The sequence below is a fragment of the Asterias rubens genome, chromosome 4 (genome assembly GCF_902459465.1).
Source record: "Asterias rubens chromosome 4, eAstRub1.3, whole genome shotgun sequence".
In the NCBI taxonomy this organism is placed as follows: Eukaryota; Metazoa; Echinodermata; class Asteroidea; order Forcipulatida; family Asteriidae; genus Asterias; species Asterias rubens.
In genome coordinates this window covers 1,458,602-1,479,308 of record NC_047065.1, presented here as the reverse complement: position 1 = coordinate 1,479,308, position 20,707 = coordinate 1,458,602, and the positions used below count along the sequence as shown (strand labels likewise).

General features: G+C 39.0%; 2 protein-coding genes across 4 annotated transcripts in view; both read left to right on the top strand.

Annotated features, from left to right (window-relative positions):
- LOC117289673 (Fanconi anemia core complex-associated protein 24-like) overlaps positions 1-3,577 on the top strand; it is a 6,066-nt gene extending 2,489 nt beyond the window's left edge. For all 3 annotated transcript variants that reach the window (XM_033770902.1, XM_033770901.1, XM_033770900.1), the window contains exons 4-6: positions 550-702; positions 1,506-1,682; positions 2,467-3,577. In XM_033770902.1, the coding sequence (XP_033626793.1) occupies positions 550-702; positions 1,506-1,682; positions 2,467-2,568 (432 nt within the window). In that variant the 3' untranslated portion in view covers positions 2,569-3,577. The remainder of the gene's footprint in view (positions 1-549; positions 703-1,505; positions 1,683-2,466) is intronic.
- Positions 3,578-4,141: 564 nt separating this feature from the next.
- Positions 4,142-19,170, top strand: LOC117289472 (terminal nucleotidyltransferase 4A-like). Its single transcript, XM_033770610.1, has 9 exons — positions 4,142-4,711; positions 6,469-6,592; positions 11,358-11,404; positions 13,380-13,500; positions 14,277-14,513; positions 15,095-15,296; positions 16,425-16,545; positions 17,248-17,617; positions 18,042-19,170. The coding sequence occupies exons 1-9, from the start codon at positions 4,263-4,265 to the stop codon at positions 18,624-18,626; spliced, it is 2,256 nt and encodes a 751-aa protein (XP_033626501.1). The 5' UTR covers positions 4,142-4,262; the 3' UTR covers positions 18,627-19,170.
- Positions 19,171-20,707: the final 1,537 nt, after the last annotated feature.

Below are 20,707 nucleotides of genomic sequence, written 5' to 3'. Positions count from 1 at the left end.
TAATTATAGTGAACTGTCGATCTTGACAGGGATTCGAACCAACACCCTGATGAATAAACCACTAGAACTTAAATTCAACAATTACAATTTCATAAATTGTGTACAAACCAAAATGAAATTTTAAAGGGTGATGTTTCAGTCAAATAGATTGTTGAATTGGTGATTACTTCATGGAGCTGTCAAAATATCCATTAAAGGTTTCCCAAAATCCTTTAGATGTTTACACACAAGCTTGGAGGAAAAGAAAAACAACACTTTATCTTCAATCAGCCAGGGAAAAAATAAGGCTCAGGATTGATGCAAATCTTAATTTATTACACCCTGGAGGTGCATATTGTCCGTACTTGGGCAACAGAATTTCCTGCAGTTCCGAAAGACGCAAATTTGTAATTTTGAATCATTTTCATTGTGGTCCAAACAAAACATTAATAAAACCTTTCCCCCGTGAACATTAATTAAGATGCATTATCCACATTTGTTTTTATAAAAGTAACTTTCTATGCCTTTAAAAAAAAACTTTGTCTTGTTTTTACCTACCTATATCTTTAGGCTAACAGTCTAAGGGGGATCGTGATAGCTGAGCTCACCCCAGTCAGCAACCAGTACTACGGTGAACTACAGAAGTTTGTTATCTTAGAGTTGGGGCTCAGGCTACTCTTTGTCTCATCTCAAGCAGAGGCTGCGAACCTTCTTATCCAAATGGTAAATTCCCATCTTGCTTCCCCAAATACCCATAGATGTTGATTCTTCCCTTCTCCAAATCATCACTGGGTGTGTTCGATTAGCTTCCCCGGGTCGACCCCGGTCTGCCCCTGGTGCATTCAAATAGCTTTGCAGCTTTCAAGGGGTTCACCCGGGTCATCCACTAGTGCCCTCTGGAACGGGTCACTTGGGGCTGGCCTGAGGTGCATGACGTCACTACAAGAGGGCGAGTGTGATCGCTCGATTAGCTCTTGTCAGGGAATCACCCGAGTGAGCACCGTGGGGTTGACACAGGGAAGCTTATCGAACGCACCCACTATAAATTTATGATAGGTGGTGATTCTTGTAGCAATGTGTTGAGAACACTGGATGAGAGCACAGGAGAAGATATAGTTGTGTTTGAAAGCACTCTTACACGTTCCGTGGAGAAAGAAAAAGAGTATTTCCAGATAGAAGAGAGTCTTATGAGACCCTTATGGTCACCGTGGTCCAGTGGTAAGACTGCAGAACTTGCAATCAAAAGGTTGTGGGCTCGAATCCCCAAGCTAACCACTGATTTAACAATGACTAGATTAAGTATGTTCGTCTAATTACTGAATCACAATTTCGTGATTTGTGCAGTTCATAATCATAGTTTTTCAACCAATGTTTTTATGAGAGATACTTGCTGTTGTTTTCAATGTTTGTACCACAGAGATTGACTTTTTCGCTGCCAGCTTGGGGGAGTTAGCGGAGTTCCCTTGACGGGAAAATCATCTAAACAAATATAAACAAACAACCTTTCATTTTACATTGAATCTCAGGTGAATGAGGAGCACAAACCCCACGCCAACCCTTTTCTTGTAAAGAGACGTAAACAACCTATTGATGCAGTGGTCCTGACGTTAGTGCAACTCATCCCGAATGTGGGTCCAGTCAAAGCCAAACACCTCCTACAGAAGTTTGGTAGTATCAGAGGAATCAGTAATGCCAGTGAAGAGGTAAATATTGAACAACGTATTTATTACTACCCCCATCTCAAAAATCATTGGCTTTTTTAATTTATCTCTACTGTGTAGCATCACAACCATGAGAGAACCAATCAACTACCTTTGGGTAGGTTAAAGGGATTGTACACGTTTGGGGAGTTGGAACCCACTGTTCCAAACCTATATTGGGTGCGTTCGTTTAGCTTCCCTGGGTCTACCCGAGGTGCTCACTCGGGTGAGCCCCTGACAAGAGCTAAACGAACGATCACACTCGCCCTCTCGTGGTGACGGCATGCACCTCAGGTCACCCCCAAGTGACCCACTCCGCAAGCACTCCACAAGCAGGGCACTGGGGGCTGACCCGGGTGAGCCCTGCCAAAGCTATTGGAACGCACCGGGGCAGACCGGGGTCGACCCAGGGAAGCTAGACAATAGTACCAACCTGTGAACATTCAATTTCTTAAGGTGGTAGCGTTTTTGAGATGTTGTCAAAAATCGGAGTGATTATGTAACTGGAATAGACAATCGTTGAAATGTTACTGCCAGTACACTTCTCAGATTCAAAGATTTGTGCATAAAGGGTGATATCTTTAGTGAAAAAGTTTCTCAAAAAGCTTAATACTATCCAAATCTGCTGTACTTCTTACCCTCTTGCTTGACGCTTTGACCCTAGCAGAGTCTTTCTCGCAAAGTCTCTGTTAGGGTCGAAACGCCAGGCCAATAACTACATGTTTGCATTTATACCTTTGGTAAGCGGTTTCTAACAGCTAATACTATTTTCCATTTTATATTTCAGGCAATAGCTGAAGTGGTTGGCAAGAGCAAGGCGAGTAATATCAGGTCATTCTTCCTGCACAAGACTTCATTGTTTGCAAATCAACCACCATCAGTGACTTGAACCCTCCCAGGCAGTGGGCTTCATTTGGAATTGAGTTTAAATCCAAGAGTCTTTGGCTACGCTTGTTGGCTACGCTTGTTGGCTACGCTTGTTGGCTACAGCTACATTGTTGAGGAGTAGGCCTATTCAGCGAATTAGCCATAGCCACATCAATGCAGACATGGCATACATGTACGCGTGTTTTAATTCCACTGTAAGCCACAGGCCTGGAATTTCATCTTCGAGAGGGCAAGGCCATTTGCTTTTTGCAAAGGGCACTTCAATTGGACAATCTTAAAGTCAATGGGAAACTTCTGAAGGGGCACCAAGGCCATGACTGTATGGGGTCAACATTGCATCGATGTGTACTCGGAACTTTCCCGAGTTCTGTGAAAACAAATCACAGGCATATTACTCGGGTGGGATTCAAACCCACGACCCTTGCAATTCTAGATCAATGTTATACCAACTAAGTACACATTGAGGTGGCCGGCTTATTGGTATCAGCTTTAAGTGCTTACCCTCCTTGTTCAATCACAAGAGAGCTTACTAATATTTCTGAATTACTGTCGGCCAGGGGATGTTTTTATTTCCAACTACCTTTAAAATAAATAAAATGTGGAATTTACCAGCTGGTTTTGAGGCTAACAAGGACATTATACATGCGATATGTTTACATACATGAACACTTTAAAACGAATGAATGAATAGTACAATTAAAATGATATTAAATATTACAAACCACAAGGGAAACTTACTGGGTAAATTTTAGTTAATTTGGGGTTGAACAAAGAAAAAATGTTAAACCCAGAATTCAGAATTAAAAGGACTGACAAGAATATATGCACTAACCACAGTGTATAACCAGTTTATAAACCCAATGATAAACCCAGTGTTTTGTAAGTACAAAGTGGCAATAATTGTACTTTGAAATTTTGGGATCAAATGTGCAAATCTTCTGTTTATTTATTTATTGTTGTACCATTTTGTAAATAAAATGTACTTTGCACATGACATTTGTGACATGATATCAATTGAAGTTTTGTTTGTTTTGTTTTTGTCAAGTCCATCAAATAATTATGAGCAGAAAAAGTGGGCGGAACATCAAGCTTTCATCTGGCATGCCCCATCTTTTTATTATCTTAATTTTGAGCCTCCGAATAACATTACCCTAAAATATAACATTACCATAAAATATTATTTTAGGGTAATGTTATTCGGAGGCTCAAAATTAAGATTTTTAATTGGGGGGGGGGGGGGGGGGGTTGGACTGTGTGTTTATGCTGGAATCACTAAGTTTGTTATTGATCCAGTGCCACAATGTGGGGTGTATCATTTATGTCCTAACCCCTTAGCCCCGCCCCTCCTCTCCTGCTAGCTAGCTAGCCTGTCACTCTGCTGATATTCAAAATGCAAGTCACTCCCCCAGATCTGTGATTTGCAAGGACTTGAACCAAGTCTACTTCCAACTGTCATTTTAATGTATTTTGTACGCAGCATGCGCATTCGTCACAGGAATCAGTCAATCGACTGTGTGCAACTCTAATCTAATGAATATTCATTGCAGTTATTCATCTGCGGTCGCCATCTTGAGAATTCGAAAGGTGAAGAACATCTGCCTGTCTGCTGAATGGAAAATTAGGAAAAGGTCTGCGAAACCGTCGCCGAATTTGCTTTGTAGTTACCTTTTGGTTAGCCTCCGAGAGGATATTTGGATGGATCCAAGAAGCACTTGGTATCAGCCCGAGCAACTTGGACCAGCAACAGAACTTTGGACGAGAATTTTCAACAGCGCTACGCAGAATTTTCGGGACCTTCAAATGGGCGATAGTAAAGCAGGCGACCGCAATGGACTGAACGAATATGAATCCAGAAACCGAACACTCCCCCCTCGGGACTCGCAGGATTTTATCCCGTTACACGGCGATTCTGGGACCGATTTGGCCACAAAACGATCAGCCATAAATGGTTATCAAAATGGCGAGAGAACTAGCAGCAATAATATTTTCAATAAGAGGAGAAAAGACAACCTTGCCAGTACTTACGACTGGAACAGTTCAGGAAAGCTTCGTGACGGTGGAACGCCGTGGTGGTCAAGGCGAAATGCAGGCAGCCATCATGGCTTGCCTTATCCGGACTTAACCAATCACAATGTGGAACTTGGGTACGGTTTGCTGGCCTGACGAGGCTCTTTCTTTTGGAGATTTATTCTATTTATTTGAAACTAGGATCTTTAATTTAAACAAATTCTGTATGGGATGGTGGTCCCTTTTCAATTCTAAATTTAAGTTTTGTCCGGACAAAAAAAAGTAGGCCTAATCGTGCTTTTGTTTTTGTCTAATGGATTTAGAATATTTTCAAGTTGGATTATGCCATTCTAAAACTGTCGACGTTCTTAGAGTTTTCACAAAATCACTTTAATTAATAGGAATGTATAATTATATTTATTGCCTTGTTGTAGCTGTCAAAGCAGGAAAAAATGGACTTGCCTACACCAATCCGGGCGCGCAATTGATGAGCACCGCGGGCCATTTGCTGCGGTGTCTTCAGTGCTAGATTATGCACAAAGACACTGCAGTTGTTAATATTTTTCAGTAGACGGCGCTACCAATTTTGTTCCGTCGTATTGTTTTATTTTTTAGGCTTATTAATCATTATATTTTGTTAAGCCTTTCTTTAAGTTAGAGATTCTGTCTTTATCTTTATTCTTAGTTACGTCACTAAAAATGAAGTTAAAAAATGAAGTTTTCACAACCAGGCCCGGAAAGATTATTACAAAGAGATAGGCCTATATGATGTGGGAATTTATAAACATTTTTAATAGAACTTTAATAAATTCAAAAGTTTTCATCTCGAAGGTCTTTACTTTGAAAATTAAATACTGATAAACCTGTAGATGTAAGCTATAAACTAAAATTTTGAACTTAAACAGAAGAACGGTTCTAAAACTTTTAAGTGGAATCTAGGTTCAGGTGTGACAGTATTTCTATTAAGTAGTTGCTTTCTTACACAAGACTAAAGCTTGCGCGTACAAAGCCAAATTGTGCACTGCATTTAAGATGGAATATGCTCGACTTCAGATAAATTTCAGCAATTAGGGTTGGTTACTGACAAATATGTGTCGGTAATGGACTGTTTTGCTGTAGAACATTTGCTGTAGAACACCTTTTAGACTTTCACTTTTGGACTGAATTTCAAGACCCTTAAATTTTGTACAACTGTTTGTGGTCAAATTTAATAAGCTAATGGAAGATCTAGTTGAAACAATGAGTTTACTAACATGACCTGGCGACCACTAATTACTGCCTGAAAGTAGCGCTTCATTTTAAACATATAATGCTTCACTTGCAAGATTGTTTACAAATTATCTTTGTATCCCATTCCATGAAAATCTGGCTTTCCTTTTTCACTTTCCATCCCCTCATAAAATGGAATAGTCCAGGTTTTATCTTGTCATCATATTCTTCAGCAGTACACAAATGAAATGCATTTAAAATGTGTTTTATGTAACTCACACATATTATTCATAATGTAGATCATTATCATTTTAAATTTTGTTCACAGAATTCCAAAATAGAGTCAGGAACTTGCCACCCTAGACTCTGAAAATTCTTTTAAAAACCTTCTAAATAACAAGTATGTAATGATCTTGTCCTCTGTGACATATATGCCTCGTTTAGATAAACTGGCTTGGAACGATTATGTTTGAAACAATGCTGCGAAGCATTTGAAGCGTCGTATAATAATCCATATTGGAGTCCTTTAGTGTTGAGGCAGTGAAAATTATTCCACCAATCAAAGAAATGACAAGGTTCTGTGTGTTAGTATATAATGATTCGTAGTGAAGTAAATTTAAACATCAAGACAAAAAAGTTTATCCTAAATTGTTGGTTTTTTGTGTGTGTTTTCTTATACCTGCAGACTCAGTCGTGAGATTGAAGATTTCTACTACTTTATGTATCCACGCGCTGAGGAGCATTGGATGCGTAGAGAAGTCGTCCAAAGAATAGAGGGCATCGTCAAGAACATCTGGCCTGAAGCTCGGGTAAATCTTTCTTTGCTTTTGTTTTAATTCACACAAAAATGACTCTTAGAGTCAATGAATAAGCAGTCATTGGAATTGGTAAGTGTTTAAAGGATTAAGTGTTGTGATTGTTTTATGGGACAGGTTTCAAGGAGAGTTAATTTTGTTAAGGTCTTTAGTTTTCAAGAAGATTTTTAAATTCCAGGTGGATAACACAAAAAGAAAAGGTTACACCTGGCATTGGAACAGCAGTTTGGTTAGAGTTTGGTTTAAAGGCAGTGGACACTTTTGGTTATTACTCAAAATAGTTGTTGGCATAAAACCTTACTTGGTAACGATCATTGGTCAAGCCGTGATAGTATAAAACATTGTGAGAAACGGCTCCCTCTGAAGTAACGTAGTTTTAGAGAAAGAAGATTTACATTTTTGAGATCCCGAAATCAAGCATCTGAAAGTGCTTGACTTTGTGTGACAAGGGTGTTTTTTCTTCCATTATTATCTCGCAACTTCGATGACTAATTGAGTTCAAATGTTCACAGGTTTGTTATTTCGTGCATATGTTGAGATACACCAAGTGAGAACACTGGTCTTTGACAATTACCCAAGGTGTCCAGCGTCTTTAATTAGTAAAGATTGGAATGCCTGCCCCTAAGATGAGCAGTGATTAGGCTAGAGGGCCTCCCAGTCCAAGTGCTTCTGAATCCTTCACTTTGGCACTTGTATGTAGAACAAATTGGGACTCTAAGTGTATTTTATGTGTTAACATGTGTTAAGAAATAGGACACCCGAATGGTTTGCTTGCAAAGACAGTAGTGTAATAAATTTTGGTGCTTTCCCATGCAGTGAATCTTTTTTTTTCATTTTAAATAAAAGTCAACAGATAAAGCGTGGGATACCATCAACATTTATTGCACTGTCCATGCTTGTGATGTGACATAATGCCCAGAAGGTTGTTTGTAGGCAGTATGAGTTCAACAGCAGTGGACATGTTGATGTGAAATATTTCATAAACTGGTTAAAGAAGAACCAGGAACTGGTGAAAGAGTTTTTTTCCTCTCCTTTTTCCACTAATGTAAGATTTAATAATGGGCGCAGCTTCATATAAGCACAGAATTATGTGGTAAAAGCACCACGATATTGGTCCCTGATATTTGAAAGTGCATTGAATATTTGCTTATAATTATAAGAAAGTGTGACATGTAAGGGTTCAATTGCTAAAATGGATACACACTTTATTTAAAACCAACCATACAATATTTTGTCAAGCTAAGGAAAAATGATAAATAAGTTAAGAGACTGAGTGAGGTGAACTGCACAATATGTATTTTGACACTTCATGTTTTGTATTTCATAATAAGCACCCAACCCTTTTTAACATAATGGCACTTGAAAAAACTGGATTTCACGAAAAGCACACAGGAATTGGGAAATCCCCAGCGATGAGAAATCCAGATGGTGTGACATCACATCACAAGCCTTGTTTGGTTAAATGGGTCCAGTATGCAAATAATGTATACAACAGGTACATGTAGACTCTGAGCTTTACAATAACATTGGCTGGGCAATATGTACACATTTATTATGTTTTGTTACATGCAGTGGAAACAATGATTTCGATACATCGTACAAGAACGTTTTGAATTTTGACTGTTCAGACATTCTGCCAGACAAATTTGTCAGCTATTCATTTTTTTAAAAACATAAAGCATTGAAAGGGAGAGGTTATTTGAATTAAAATAGCTACCTTGTAATAAACACACCTAAAAAAAAATTCTGTAATTGTCATCAAATTGTGTTGTCACATTTTGTGAAAATAACCCCAAAATGTTGTTTTGTGAGGGATATTTTGCGTGTTTACATCAGGCTTATTTTGTTACTGGCAATCAGCATAACCTACATGTACTGTACATGTACTGAAATTTGCAGGGTGTTCAAGTGCTTCCCCTCATGAGTATGAGTCTCTGCATGGAGGTAGAAATAGAGTTATGAGTCTCTGTATTATCAGTGAGCTTTCAGATTGAAATTGGTAATTTTGCCAAGTTAAATTTATAACATAGGCTAATCACTGGCAGTTTATTCCTAATCAACTTCTCAAAAAAAAAATTGTATGCCTTGGACTAGTACAAGTTTATTTTTTAGTTTTGTGCGAAAATAGAAGCTGTTGCAAACTGCTTACCAACCAAAAGGACATTTGTATAAATGCAAAAAATAGTCTGGAGGTTTCAAACACTAGTAAGTCTTTCTGGAAGGCCTTTTATTTTTTGTCTAATACATTAGCCTGGGAATATTTGATTTGCAAAGCATCAACAAAGAATGTGTGTGGGCGGAACATTAAGGATTGGCCAGCTATTGATGGTAGACTCCATTTAGAGACCAATTCAGAACTGACTCCGCGGCAGTACAGTTAATTACGATCCTATAAGCTAAAGTAGTAGTCCAGTCTATTTTCTATACCATCCGCCCTGGTAATAGTTAAAAAGCAGGACAGTTCTTTTCAGAACTGAGAAGTCTCCTGAACCTCCGATTATCTACTCCGCAACCAAACATACATTGATACCTCACCATGCAATGCCTCAAATCCTATAGACTCCATTTCGCTTTGAAATTGTTGTTGAAGGGTTGGAGTTACATGGAGGTCATGACCCTGTGTTATAATAGTTCTGGCCTTGGTGCCCTCTTCAAGATTGCTCACAAATATAGTGTCATTTGCTAATGAGAATGCCCTTTGCTCAATTAGAAGTGGCCTTGTCCCTCTAGGAGTGGGAATTGCATGCCTCGTAGTTTGTGAAAGTGACATTGAGTTGTTATAAGCAGAACTTTTGGTGACGATCTTGTCAGGATCTTGTACTTCTTGATAGTGCAAGTTTTGTGCCGATTTTGTGCTTTGTGATAATGCAAGTTTGGTGCCGATCTTGTGAAACACATTCAGGTATTCATTTTTTTCCATTTCAGTGATTGAATTAACACTGACCCAAGGTCAGTGACGTGTATTTAGCATTGGGTCAGTAAACTCTTGACTGGACAAGTCGAGTAGTTTTGTGTGATGGAATAATAATACCTCACCTCATCCTATTATAAAAAAAATTATGTTCAAAAGTTGTGATCAGATCGGATATCTTTCAATTCTGTTGAGTATATGAAAGTCGTACCCTTAAAAACGGCTTTATAGTGATACTGCATTCTGGACCCAATTTCATACTGCTGCTTAAGCACAAAAAGTAGCTGAGCACAACAAAATAATGCTTAACAGGGTTACCAGCCAAAATACCATGTCACATGTACAATTTTTGAAGGGTATCCTGCTCATTTCTGCTAAGCAGCTCTATGAAATTGGGCCCTGGTCTTGTAAACAATTTTCTTGCAAATGTTTGAGCTACAAGCCATACATGTCTTGTAGATTTTGAGCTACAAGCCATACATGTCTTGTAGATTTTGAGCTACAAGCCATACATGTCTTGTAGATTTTGAGCTACAAGCCATACATGTCTTGTAGATTTTGAGCTACAAGCCATACATGTCTTGTAGATTATGAGCTACAAGCCATACATGTCTTGTAGATTTTGAGCTACAAGCCATACATGTCTTGTAGATTTTGAGCTACAAGCCATACATGTCTTGTAGATTTTGAGTTACAAGCCATACATGTCTTGTAGATTTTGAGCTACAAGCCATACATGTCTTGTAGATTTTGAGCTACAAGCCATACATGTCTTGTAGATTTTGAGTTACAAGCCATACATGTCTTGTAGATTTTGAGCTACAAGCCATACATGTTTTGTAGATTTTGAGCTACAAGCCATACATGTCTTGTAGATTTTGTCCCCAAAATTGGAGCCCTGCCTTTGAAACCCAAGTACATGTACAACCTCCACTTGCATCAAATACATTCTTGAGCCCTGTCATGGCTGTGTACATATCGTATGTGGGTTTTATGATTAACATGGCCTCAGCTGACCTTCTCTTGACCTTTGAGCTACTTATATATAAATCTCTGATACAAAAGTCCCATAGAACTTTAAGTTAAGATTGTCTAGTGGAGTGCTTTTCATTTCAGGCATGATATTCTTTGTACTTTGATCTGATTTCCCTTTTCTTTTTTTTCTTAAGAAGAATCTGAAGGAATTTTTTTTTCTTGAAATAGCCTTAAAAAGCTATTACTGCATGTCTGTCTGTCTGTCTGTCTGTCTGTCTGTCTGTCTGTCTGTCTGTCTGTCTGTCTTAATGATCTTCCCATAGAGGGAACTCGGCAAACTCCCACAAGGGGGTACAAACGCCAAGCTGGCAACACCCAATCTCTCTCATACAAACATTGGTTTAACGACTTTGATTATTAATTGCACAAATCAAAAAATTTTGATTCAGTAACAATAACAATATTCATTCAAGTCATTGTGAAATCAGCGGTTAGCTTGGGGGATTCGAACCCACAACCTAGTGATTGCAGTCCTGCAGCCGATTTCACGAAACTTTACGCAACTGCGTAAGTCCACTTGCGCAACGTTTATGGCGTAAGTTGCGCCACAAACGTTGCGCAAGTGGACTTACGCAGTTGCGCAATGTTTCGTGAAATCTGCTGCTGTAGTCTACCACTGAACAACAGTGCCCATTTACATGTACATGTAGGCCAACCAGTGTTTTCAATAAAAATGTTCCTACTCTATTCTAAGGGCCAAATATCATTCCTGTCATTTACATTGAGGTGTGAGTAGTGATAGATATTCCAAAGGAAATAAATGAAATATTAGCTTTCTGTTTTAAATGTTTTAATTACGTTGTTTATTTACAGGTGGATATCTATGGCAGCTATCGGACAATGCTGTACCTTCCAACGAGGTGAGGACATTTTTCTCAAATTTGTTAATCCAAAACTGCATATTTGAAAATAAAAATATTAATAATAATAAATAGTAATAAAGGAACATTTTATAAAGCACCTTATGCAAAGCCTCAAAGCGCTGTACTCAAATATAAAAATCAGCTGCATACAAAATACAAAGAGAAAACACTCATACAATCTTACAAGCAGGTAAGCAAATTGCATACTAATAACAAATAGGAATTTAAAAAGAGCCGATATAAAAATAGTCAGTATATAATTACATGTATTGCTCTCTAAGACATGAATCTGTGTGCAAAGCTCAACTTTTGCAAGCCTCAGAAAGTTTAAGCTTAGACAGTCCAACCAATCCCAAGTTTGCAATATTAAAAGCCCTTTTCTTAATGACGTAATGTCCATTTTAAGAACGCATGGATTATGCATTAGAGTGAATCAAATCATTAAGTTGTAAAATTGATGAGGAGTGTTTAAGGAAGTACATGTAGCTTTATTGTGGTCAGATTTTCCATGGTTGGTAACCGGATTTAGACAGGTGACATGAACGTCATATTATGTGTACATGGATGGCATTCAAAGTCAGAATTGCATGTTGATTCTGACCAAAAATCATTATCATTCTCAAGTTTTCTAAGTATTTTTTGTTTTGTTGTAAAAACAGCAACAAACTTTCTTTTAAGATATTTACTGTTAACAAAAGATTGTTAGATCATATAAAGAATAAAATAAAAACTTTGGTACAAGTTTGGCAGGTAATTGAGTTTCCGTGTTTGCCCAAAATTGTGGAGGTGTAAAACCTGGTGTCAACAAATTTCCCAAATTTCAAGCAGGGTGTCCAAAAGGCTGTCAGACATCCTAGTGGTGCAAACCATGGTGGTCTGTGTTGGTTAACAGTTGTCTAGTGTTTTCCAGATGGTATGATTATTTTGCTACCAGGATGTTAGTAGTCTTGGCCAAACAGAAGCTAGTGGGCATTTCCTGTTCACATAATGATAGTGGGTTTACCTGGATCTCAAAAGGAAGTGTACACCTTTAATCCTAGATGTAACTGTATGATTTATTGACCCAATTCACCTGAAGTCATCATCAAAATAATCTTGGATGCGCCATATTGGTGGGCATAGTCACTGTGCGTTATTCAGTGAAGAGCGCATTTTAGGCGACTTGGCGTTTACACTTCAACCAAACGCCCACCAAAATGATGAGCGTGGTAGAGTGTGTGCAGGGGTCAATACACTGTGTTTACCATATTTGAGAAGAGTATGCAGACATGGCGGGGAACTTAACTTCATCCCCACCTTCTTAAAAGTTGTTGCTTTTGCAACTATTTGTAAAAGAAACTGCCCCAAGACGCTGGCCGCAGGCTCATTCTAATGTTTTTGAAAACTAAGGTTGAGACTGTAGCGCCTTTATTCAACCTAGTCAAGTTTCTAATTTGTAACTTTAACAGTACCTTAGCCACAATGTTATTATTAACGATACAAAGAAACCCAATTGCACCTGAGTAAGGCTTTGGGTAATATGGGACCAGTCTTCAAGGAGCACAAAGGCCAAGATCGGCACCCTTTAACCCTGGGCGTTTAACAACAGTTGACATGTATAATACATGTTTCTCATTACATATCATTCGCCATATTATCTCTTGTTGCACGTGTTATAATTTAAACCAAAGTTATAGCCCCTCCCATGGTAGTTTCATAATGCACTGCACATTGTATGCCTTAAAGCACTTCTACGATGCACTGTGAACATGGAGCCATCATGATGCTGAGAAACCCTAGTGAAACATACATTTGTCGTGATCCACAAAGTATGCACGTCCACAAGATTAGAAGAAAGGTTGATGTTGTACTGAATTGGTTGGGACTGACAGAGGTGGTACAGCAACAAACTGCTCTTCATATATATTGGTGACATTTTCTTCTTAAAGTAGAGCCAATGAGACTAATGTCATTTTTGGTTTTTGTTTGACAGTGACATTGACCTTGTGGTGTTTGGAGACCTAGGGGATTGCCCCTACTTCAGAATCGGCAACGAGCTAGAGAAGAGCAACATAGCTGAGATGGGTTCCATCAAAGTATTGGATAAAGCATCGGTGAGTACAGCTTTGTGTACGGCTGATCTAGTTCTGGATATCTAAGTGCGCTAACCCTTGAAAAATGGGTCAGTCGTGACTGACTGGTTTCGCGGTTGCCAAATGAAATGTCAAGACTGGTTAAAGGGTGTTGTGCAGCTCAAGTCTAACCTCTTGGCTTGTTTTGTTGATTTTCTTTTTTTTTCTAGAGGGGTATTAAGTAAAGTCTGGTTTGTGTTATTGTAATTTGAGAAGGTGCGGGGTTGGGGGGGGGGTACTATAACCCAATGTTTTGTTTATCTTCCCATGGATTTTGCACCTGAATTTGTTTTGTGGTGTTCATAAAAAAAATGTGTAATGGGGAAACATTTTAGTGGATTTATTTTTTATTTTTAAGCAGACAGACATTTTGTTGTACTTATCACTTTTTCTTCTGAGAAATTCTGTTTTAAAGGTTTGATCTAGATAAGGATTATGACTTCCAAATGTTTGGGAAAACCCTTTCAGAATTTTCAGATCAACCCACTGTTTTTACGTTTTAAGAATGTCCCAATCTTTGAACACTTTCTCTAGTAATTACATTCTCTAAATAAATATGTATTAATAAGTGTTTCCAAAAGCCTTAATTTATCTATATCAGAATCCCACAATAAATAGTAACGCATCACTCAAATCTGTTGAATCTTATAGAGTTGTTATCTCACTCATGCTGAGAAACAAAGTCACTCAAAAACTCACCAGACTTTTATTCAGGAGAAATTTGAGGTAAACTGTCTGTTCGCTTCTATATCCCAAAGGTTCCGATTGTGAAGCTGACCGATGACCTGACTAAGGTCAAAGTGGACATCAGCTTCAACATGCGAACCGGTACCGCCTGCGCCAAACTGATTGAGGACTTCATCAAGCAGTTTCCACGTCTCCCATATCTAGTCTTCGTCTTGAAACAGTTTCTACTGCAGCGAGATCTGAATGAAGTATGGACGGGAGGTATCAGTTCATACAGCCTCATCTTAATGGCAGTCAGCTTCCTACAGGTGAGCCCTCTTGTGATGAAAATAAACCCAATACTTAAAATAATGGCACGGGGGCAAGGCCGTTTTCATTTTGCAATTGGCACTTTATGGAAAATCATTGGCAAGTCTATGGGAACTTTTGAAGGGGCACCAAGGCCAAGAACAGGGGGCAACAGAGGCCATGGCTTGTGTGATCTCCGTGTAAGTAGAGGGCTGAACAGAGGTTTTTTTAAAGAATAATAGTAGGGTGATTGTAATTACTTGGTTTTGAGAAACATAACTTGTAAAATTTAGATGTAATGTTTTTCAGTAAAGAGTGCTTAATAGGATTTGTTTGTTTTGTTTTAGGGTTTGTTTAACTTTTGTTTGTTTTTTGGAACGGATGATAACAGATTGGGCGATTGCGAATATTCAAACTCTGGGACCTGTTAAAGTGCACAAGTTCAATTGCTTTCTGTGTTAAAGCATTGTGCAGGAAACCAAAGTGGTCCCAAAAATGTTCAATTGGAAGTGAAAATTTCAAAAGTTACCAACACTGATTGCTGAAAAGCCTGTCTTGGAATGAACTTTTTAAAATGTTGTGTACGTTTTTTATTTCTCAGATGCACGTTCGACCAGAACCTACCAATCTTGGTGTCCAGCTCATTGAGTTCTTTGAGCTCTATGGAGTCAACTTCAACTACTTCAAGACTGGAATCAGCGTCATGGACGGTGGGCGTTACTTCTCCAAGGAAGACGCCAGAGAGAAGATGGCTCAAGGGTATCGTACATCGCTGCTGTGCATCGAGGATCCCCTAAACCCAGGTCAGTAGGGAGCAAGAGTTAGAGGGTTAGTAGAGGGGAGGAGGGAAAGGGTCGGGAGATGGTCAGTCGTGACTGACTGGTTTCGCGGTTGCCAAAGGAAATGTCAAGACTGGTTAAAGGGTGTTGTGCACCCATAGTCCAACCTCTGTTCTACCAGGAAAACAAAATTTAAGTTTGAGAAATATACAAGGAGATTTAAGTTTTAAGGCCTTGACGTTCGTTCTTGATGGGGCATAGCAGTTTTCCTCTGCTAAGGGGCACTTTAATGAGGAAATTTAAAATTTATATTGGAACTTTGCAAAGGGCACCACGGCTAAATCACAGGGCACTTTGTCAATTGCTGTGGGCGCTGTGGGGTATTTTGAGAACTGTGTTTATTTTGTTTTTCCAAATGTGTAACTGCAGAGGCATCTATGCCCTTGTATAAAGCTGTTGGCCATGAGAAATAATGCAGTTAGTCGGCCGTTAATTCTGGATCAGTGTCCAAGTCCTTCCTGTTTCTCCTATGTCTCTTTTCATGGGAATGTTCTTAGTAATTGATACTAATTACTTGAGCCACCTGTTCATTAGGCATAAGTACCTAGCAGATTAGACTGAAGCTAGGTCATGGAAAGGGCATGAATGAGACTGTTAAAGGTACTGGACACGTTTGGTAACTGTCAAAGACCAGAAGGCTCAATTGGTCATCAAAGTTGCAAGAAAATAATGAAAGAAAAAACACCCTTGTCGCACAAACTTGTGTGCAGCCCTGATGTCTTATTGTAAAGCCTGGTTCATACTTTGCGCGTAAGCAACATTTTTGTGTCACAATTGGGAAAACAGCACGTACACTAATTATTGCGTCACAATAATTTGCTTCACATTTGCTTTCGCATGAAGTATTCAGCCAGCTTAAAGGTTTATTTGATCATTTAAAGTGTAATTGCTACATTAACTGTGCAAGCCTGCAATATAGTATTGAGATAATGCCTCTTCACAGCACACACATAGTTCTGTGAACAATTTTACACAATTGAATAATTTGTATATGATTGGTCAACTAACTGGAAAATGTTTCAAAGAGTAGTTTTGACTGTAGGATTTCACTCAAGCAAAGATTGCTCTAAAAGATTATTTGTTCTCATGTAGGAACTGATATCTGCAAGAGTTCTTACGGGTTTATGGAAGTACGGAAGGCATTTGGCTACGCTTATAGCGTCCTGAAACAGGGTCTGCTGACGAGACTGGATCAAGAAAACTACATCGACAGGTCAGTAAGAGCTTCATGCTGAGAAAGAAATTCTCAGCTGCAACGTTTATTTCATGAAAGATTGACTGATAGGTTGATGTCCTCTGGCTGTTAAGGGGGTTTAATTGCCATGTAGTGAAAGTCATGGATTCCTACCAATCTCAAATCGAAGTGAGCAACCTTACCATTTTTGTAGAGAAATCACATCCAGGCCGTTCAGAGTGTATACATTCTGCTGATTTGTATTTTCAAGCTTAAATAAGGGATAAAAGGGTAGCGACGAGTTATTAAACTGCCATTTAAAACTGGCATGGTCGTAGACGACCATGCAAGGTTCTAAACGGCAGTTTAAGAACGAGTCACTAATCTTTTATTCCCATTCATAAATGCCTTTTTGGTTAAAATGCGTAATAAAGTATGAAACTAATCCGTTTTCCGACGTCCTTCTGCTCTGTACGTGTGTTGCATTTTTATGACTGAGGCAGTTTTCGGATATGCATTCGTAGTAGTAGTAGTAGTATGCATCTAAACGTATCCTAAAACAACCGGTTATAAACAGCTCCAGCTGGTCATTATCAACCGTTTAAACACCCTAACATGACACGCTCTCCACCAATAGGAATAGTGAAACTGTTGGGTATTTATGAATTCCTGATTAAACCGGTTCTAAATTTAATTCCAACTATTCTTAACCAGTATAAATGTCATTGTCCCTTGACGCAGTATTCTTGGTCGCATTGTACGAGTCACTGATGAGGTGATTGAGTACCGGCAATGGATCCACGTCAACTGGGCTCACAAGGTCCCCCCACCGATGATCTACACCAGGAACTGTATGATGAGTATACCCCCGCCCCAGAACATCATGCGCTTAGGGGGCAGCAACAACACCCAGCTTATCGGCAATACTGTGAACGCTACTCTGGATAATAACGTGGACAATATCGCAGAAGGACGGAACAGGGAAGCGTCTGAGGATACTAGTAACGCTAACACTGGCGTTGCACTCAATGTTCAGGGTACTGAGTCAGAGGTGAATTCTCTGGCATCGTTACCGTCAACGCCTGATGCCTTGTCAAGTGCCAGTGATACGGTAAGTGTCTAAGAGTACCATATACATGTAGTTTTTGGAGAAAGAAAGCAAGTTTCCAATGGTAAGGTGCATCTCTCAGGTGCACATCTTTGAGAGGACCAAACATGGTAGAGACAAAAATCAAATGGTCCTAGCCATTTTCATTTTGCAAAGGGAGCTTCCATTGTAAAACTTAAAAGTCTATGGAACACTTTTGAAAGGGCACCAAGACCAGGGGCGACGGAGGCCATGCCCTAAGTAGAATTCCAGGCCTGACCTCTTGAAGGAAGAAACCAAGACATTGAATATCTAAAAGTCAACCAAGGATGGCCAGAGAGTGTAACCAACACCTTGTGTTTCGATCAAAATTTCTTCTCTTATAACGAACCCAACTGTGTTCTGTGGTGTAATATAACCTACTAGTTTTTCATGATTTGTGTTTCAGGATTCGGATTTGTCATCACAAGCATCTGGCTCATCAAAGGACAGCGTTGATAACACTCCAGAGCGTCAGAAGCCCTCGAGCTCAACTCCTTCATCACCAACAGAAGACTTAACTCAAACACATGGCAGTTTAGATGCCAAGGTTCAGAAATCAGGCTCTGCAAACACTCCAAAAGACCTGGAAGTGAGAACATTGAAGACTTTGCAAGTTGTGTCTGATTCTAAACCTCTTAAGGAAGACGTTCCGTCCAAGAGCACTGCTGCTAAAGAGAAGCCTAGTGTTAAGGAGGAGTTGGCAAAGCCATCCCAAAGTCCTCCCCAGCAAGCGGTTAGAACTGCCACTCATATGGTAACATCACGGACGTATCGTAATAGCAACCATCAACAGAGCAGTAAATTCCGTAGCAGTAGTGTCGGTGGCAGTGGTGCTTTGCACGGTAGCAGCGGTGGGATCAGTAATACAGGAAACGGCTCTGGCAGCAGTAGCGGCAACAACGGTCGAGGCGGCAGCAACAACAACAACAACATCAACAAGAAGATTAAGCGCAAGCACAAAAAGGACAACAATTCTAACCCTGTCCGTTGAACATTGCCAGGTCTGATACGACAAACTCCAGCTCCGCGAGGATTGAATGTTGACAAAAGCCAGCAGTGATTCTTTAAAGTCTTCGTTAGCACCACCTCACAAAATCAGGCATTCCTGAAAGTGTTAATGTTAAGTGTAAAGATCACGTAATCCTGATTGGTAAGACTAACTTACTGGAAGTGAGTTCCGTAATCCTCACTTTTGAACCCTGCATTTGGGTAAAAAAAAATGAGAAAAAGAGAGGATTAAATGGCGTATGAGTTACCCTTGTATCATTTTAAAAGCTACTTCACCGCCTTAACCATTTCATTATGACGATTTTTCTTCTCTGTGTATAGACATCTCAACACCCGATCTGGAACAACTTAAACGACGTACGACAACTTGAACCATATCATACTGTATATTTTTGTAACTGGGTGCAATAAGCTGGGTGTACATTAACGTTGTCTGACTTTATTTATGCATCACTGTCTATGCAACACTTGAAGTACCTGTTGCGCTAGTAAAAAAAAAAAAAAAAAAACATTGTTGAAAAAAAAACTTAAAGAAAAAAAACAAACAGTGGATACAAAAAAAGTCAAAGAGGTGCTGCCATTTTGTAGATAGAAAAGAGAATGGCGAAGATAAATTGGACACAAGGTGTCCGGTAATGTTGTTTTGATGGTTTTCAATGTGAACAAGAGTATGTGGGCACAGGTTCAATCAGTGTAGATCAAGATAATATATTTTTTAAAAAGGTTGGTTTTACTTTCAAATTATTTTTTTTTAAACTGTAAAAACAGTGAACGTGACGCACATGGTTGGTACTTACTTGTCCGATGCTGCTTCGCCAGGCAAATTTTACATTGAAATTTTTTCCTTTTTGTTGTTTTGTGAGCTGTAACATTGGCATGTAGTAATCTATGTTTGTCTTATTTTTTTATATTATTTAGATTTTGATGAGAGGTAATTGTAGCTTGGTTTTAATTTGATAACTTAAGCCAGACAGTCCATATGCATCTTGCTTCTTAGGATAAGCAGGAAAATAAGTTAACATGAACTGACTGGATGTAGCTGATTCCCTTACTAATGGCCAGACTTTCAGCCACACTTTCATAGAGTTAGCTTCCTGCACAAGCAGCAGTGAGTTCCCTTGTTGGGATTATTATAAGTAGGATTTGAAACATTGCATGGTGGAAATACGATATGGAAAGGTTTGTGGTAACAACATGTAATGACTATCTCCAATGAGTTGGGGTGGTTCTGAAAAGAACCATTGGTTTCAACTCGACATTTCGATCAGTATGCTCTGATCGTCTTCTGGAGAAAGCTCTGATGCTGCATGCTGTTTAAAGACACTGGACACTATTGGTAATTATCAAAGACCAGTCTTCTCACTTCGTGTATCTCAACATATGGGATTATTATAACAAACTATGTAGAGGGATGGCAGACATCAATTTCTTCCAGCAATTTTGCATAGTAAAGAACTTGGCCTTTGAGAAAGACTCTGCTAGGGTGTGAAACATCACGCCATCAACTATGTTTTGCAAAGAATTTAGACAACTCATTTTGTGCATACTAAATGCCAATGAGAAGCAAATGATGATTTGTGAGTAGCAACTGCTATAGTTTGTGTAGCATTTTGCTATGCTATACAAGAGAAATAGTTCACTGAATGGTATATTAACTGTCGAGGGTCCCGAAGACACACTGGGCTCTTCATGAAGTAAAATCCTGTGATGTGGATTTGTTGGTGTCAAAAGAAGAATTTTAGATCCGGAGAAGTTCAAGGGATATTTTAAATCGTTGGCAGATGGAGATTAATGTCCGCTGGCCAAGACAATGAAGATGATGTGCTGGTGTTTAAATACAGTGTAGGGAGTTTGGTTTAGAAAGATATTTGAATTTCTGTATCTGTATCTCCAGCTACATTGTCTTTGATATTATATACCTATCGCCATGGGAATGTGACACGCATAATATCTTGGGTGTTAACACACATCTTGGTTTATTCCAAGCAGGATTACCAAGTAGACTTACAAACTTTTAAATTGACTCAAAGTAATTATAACATTTAGCATACGGTCACCAGTTAT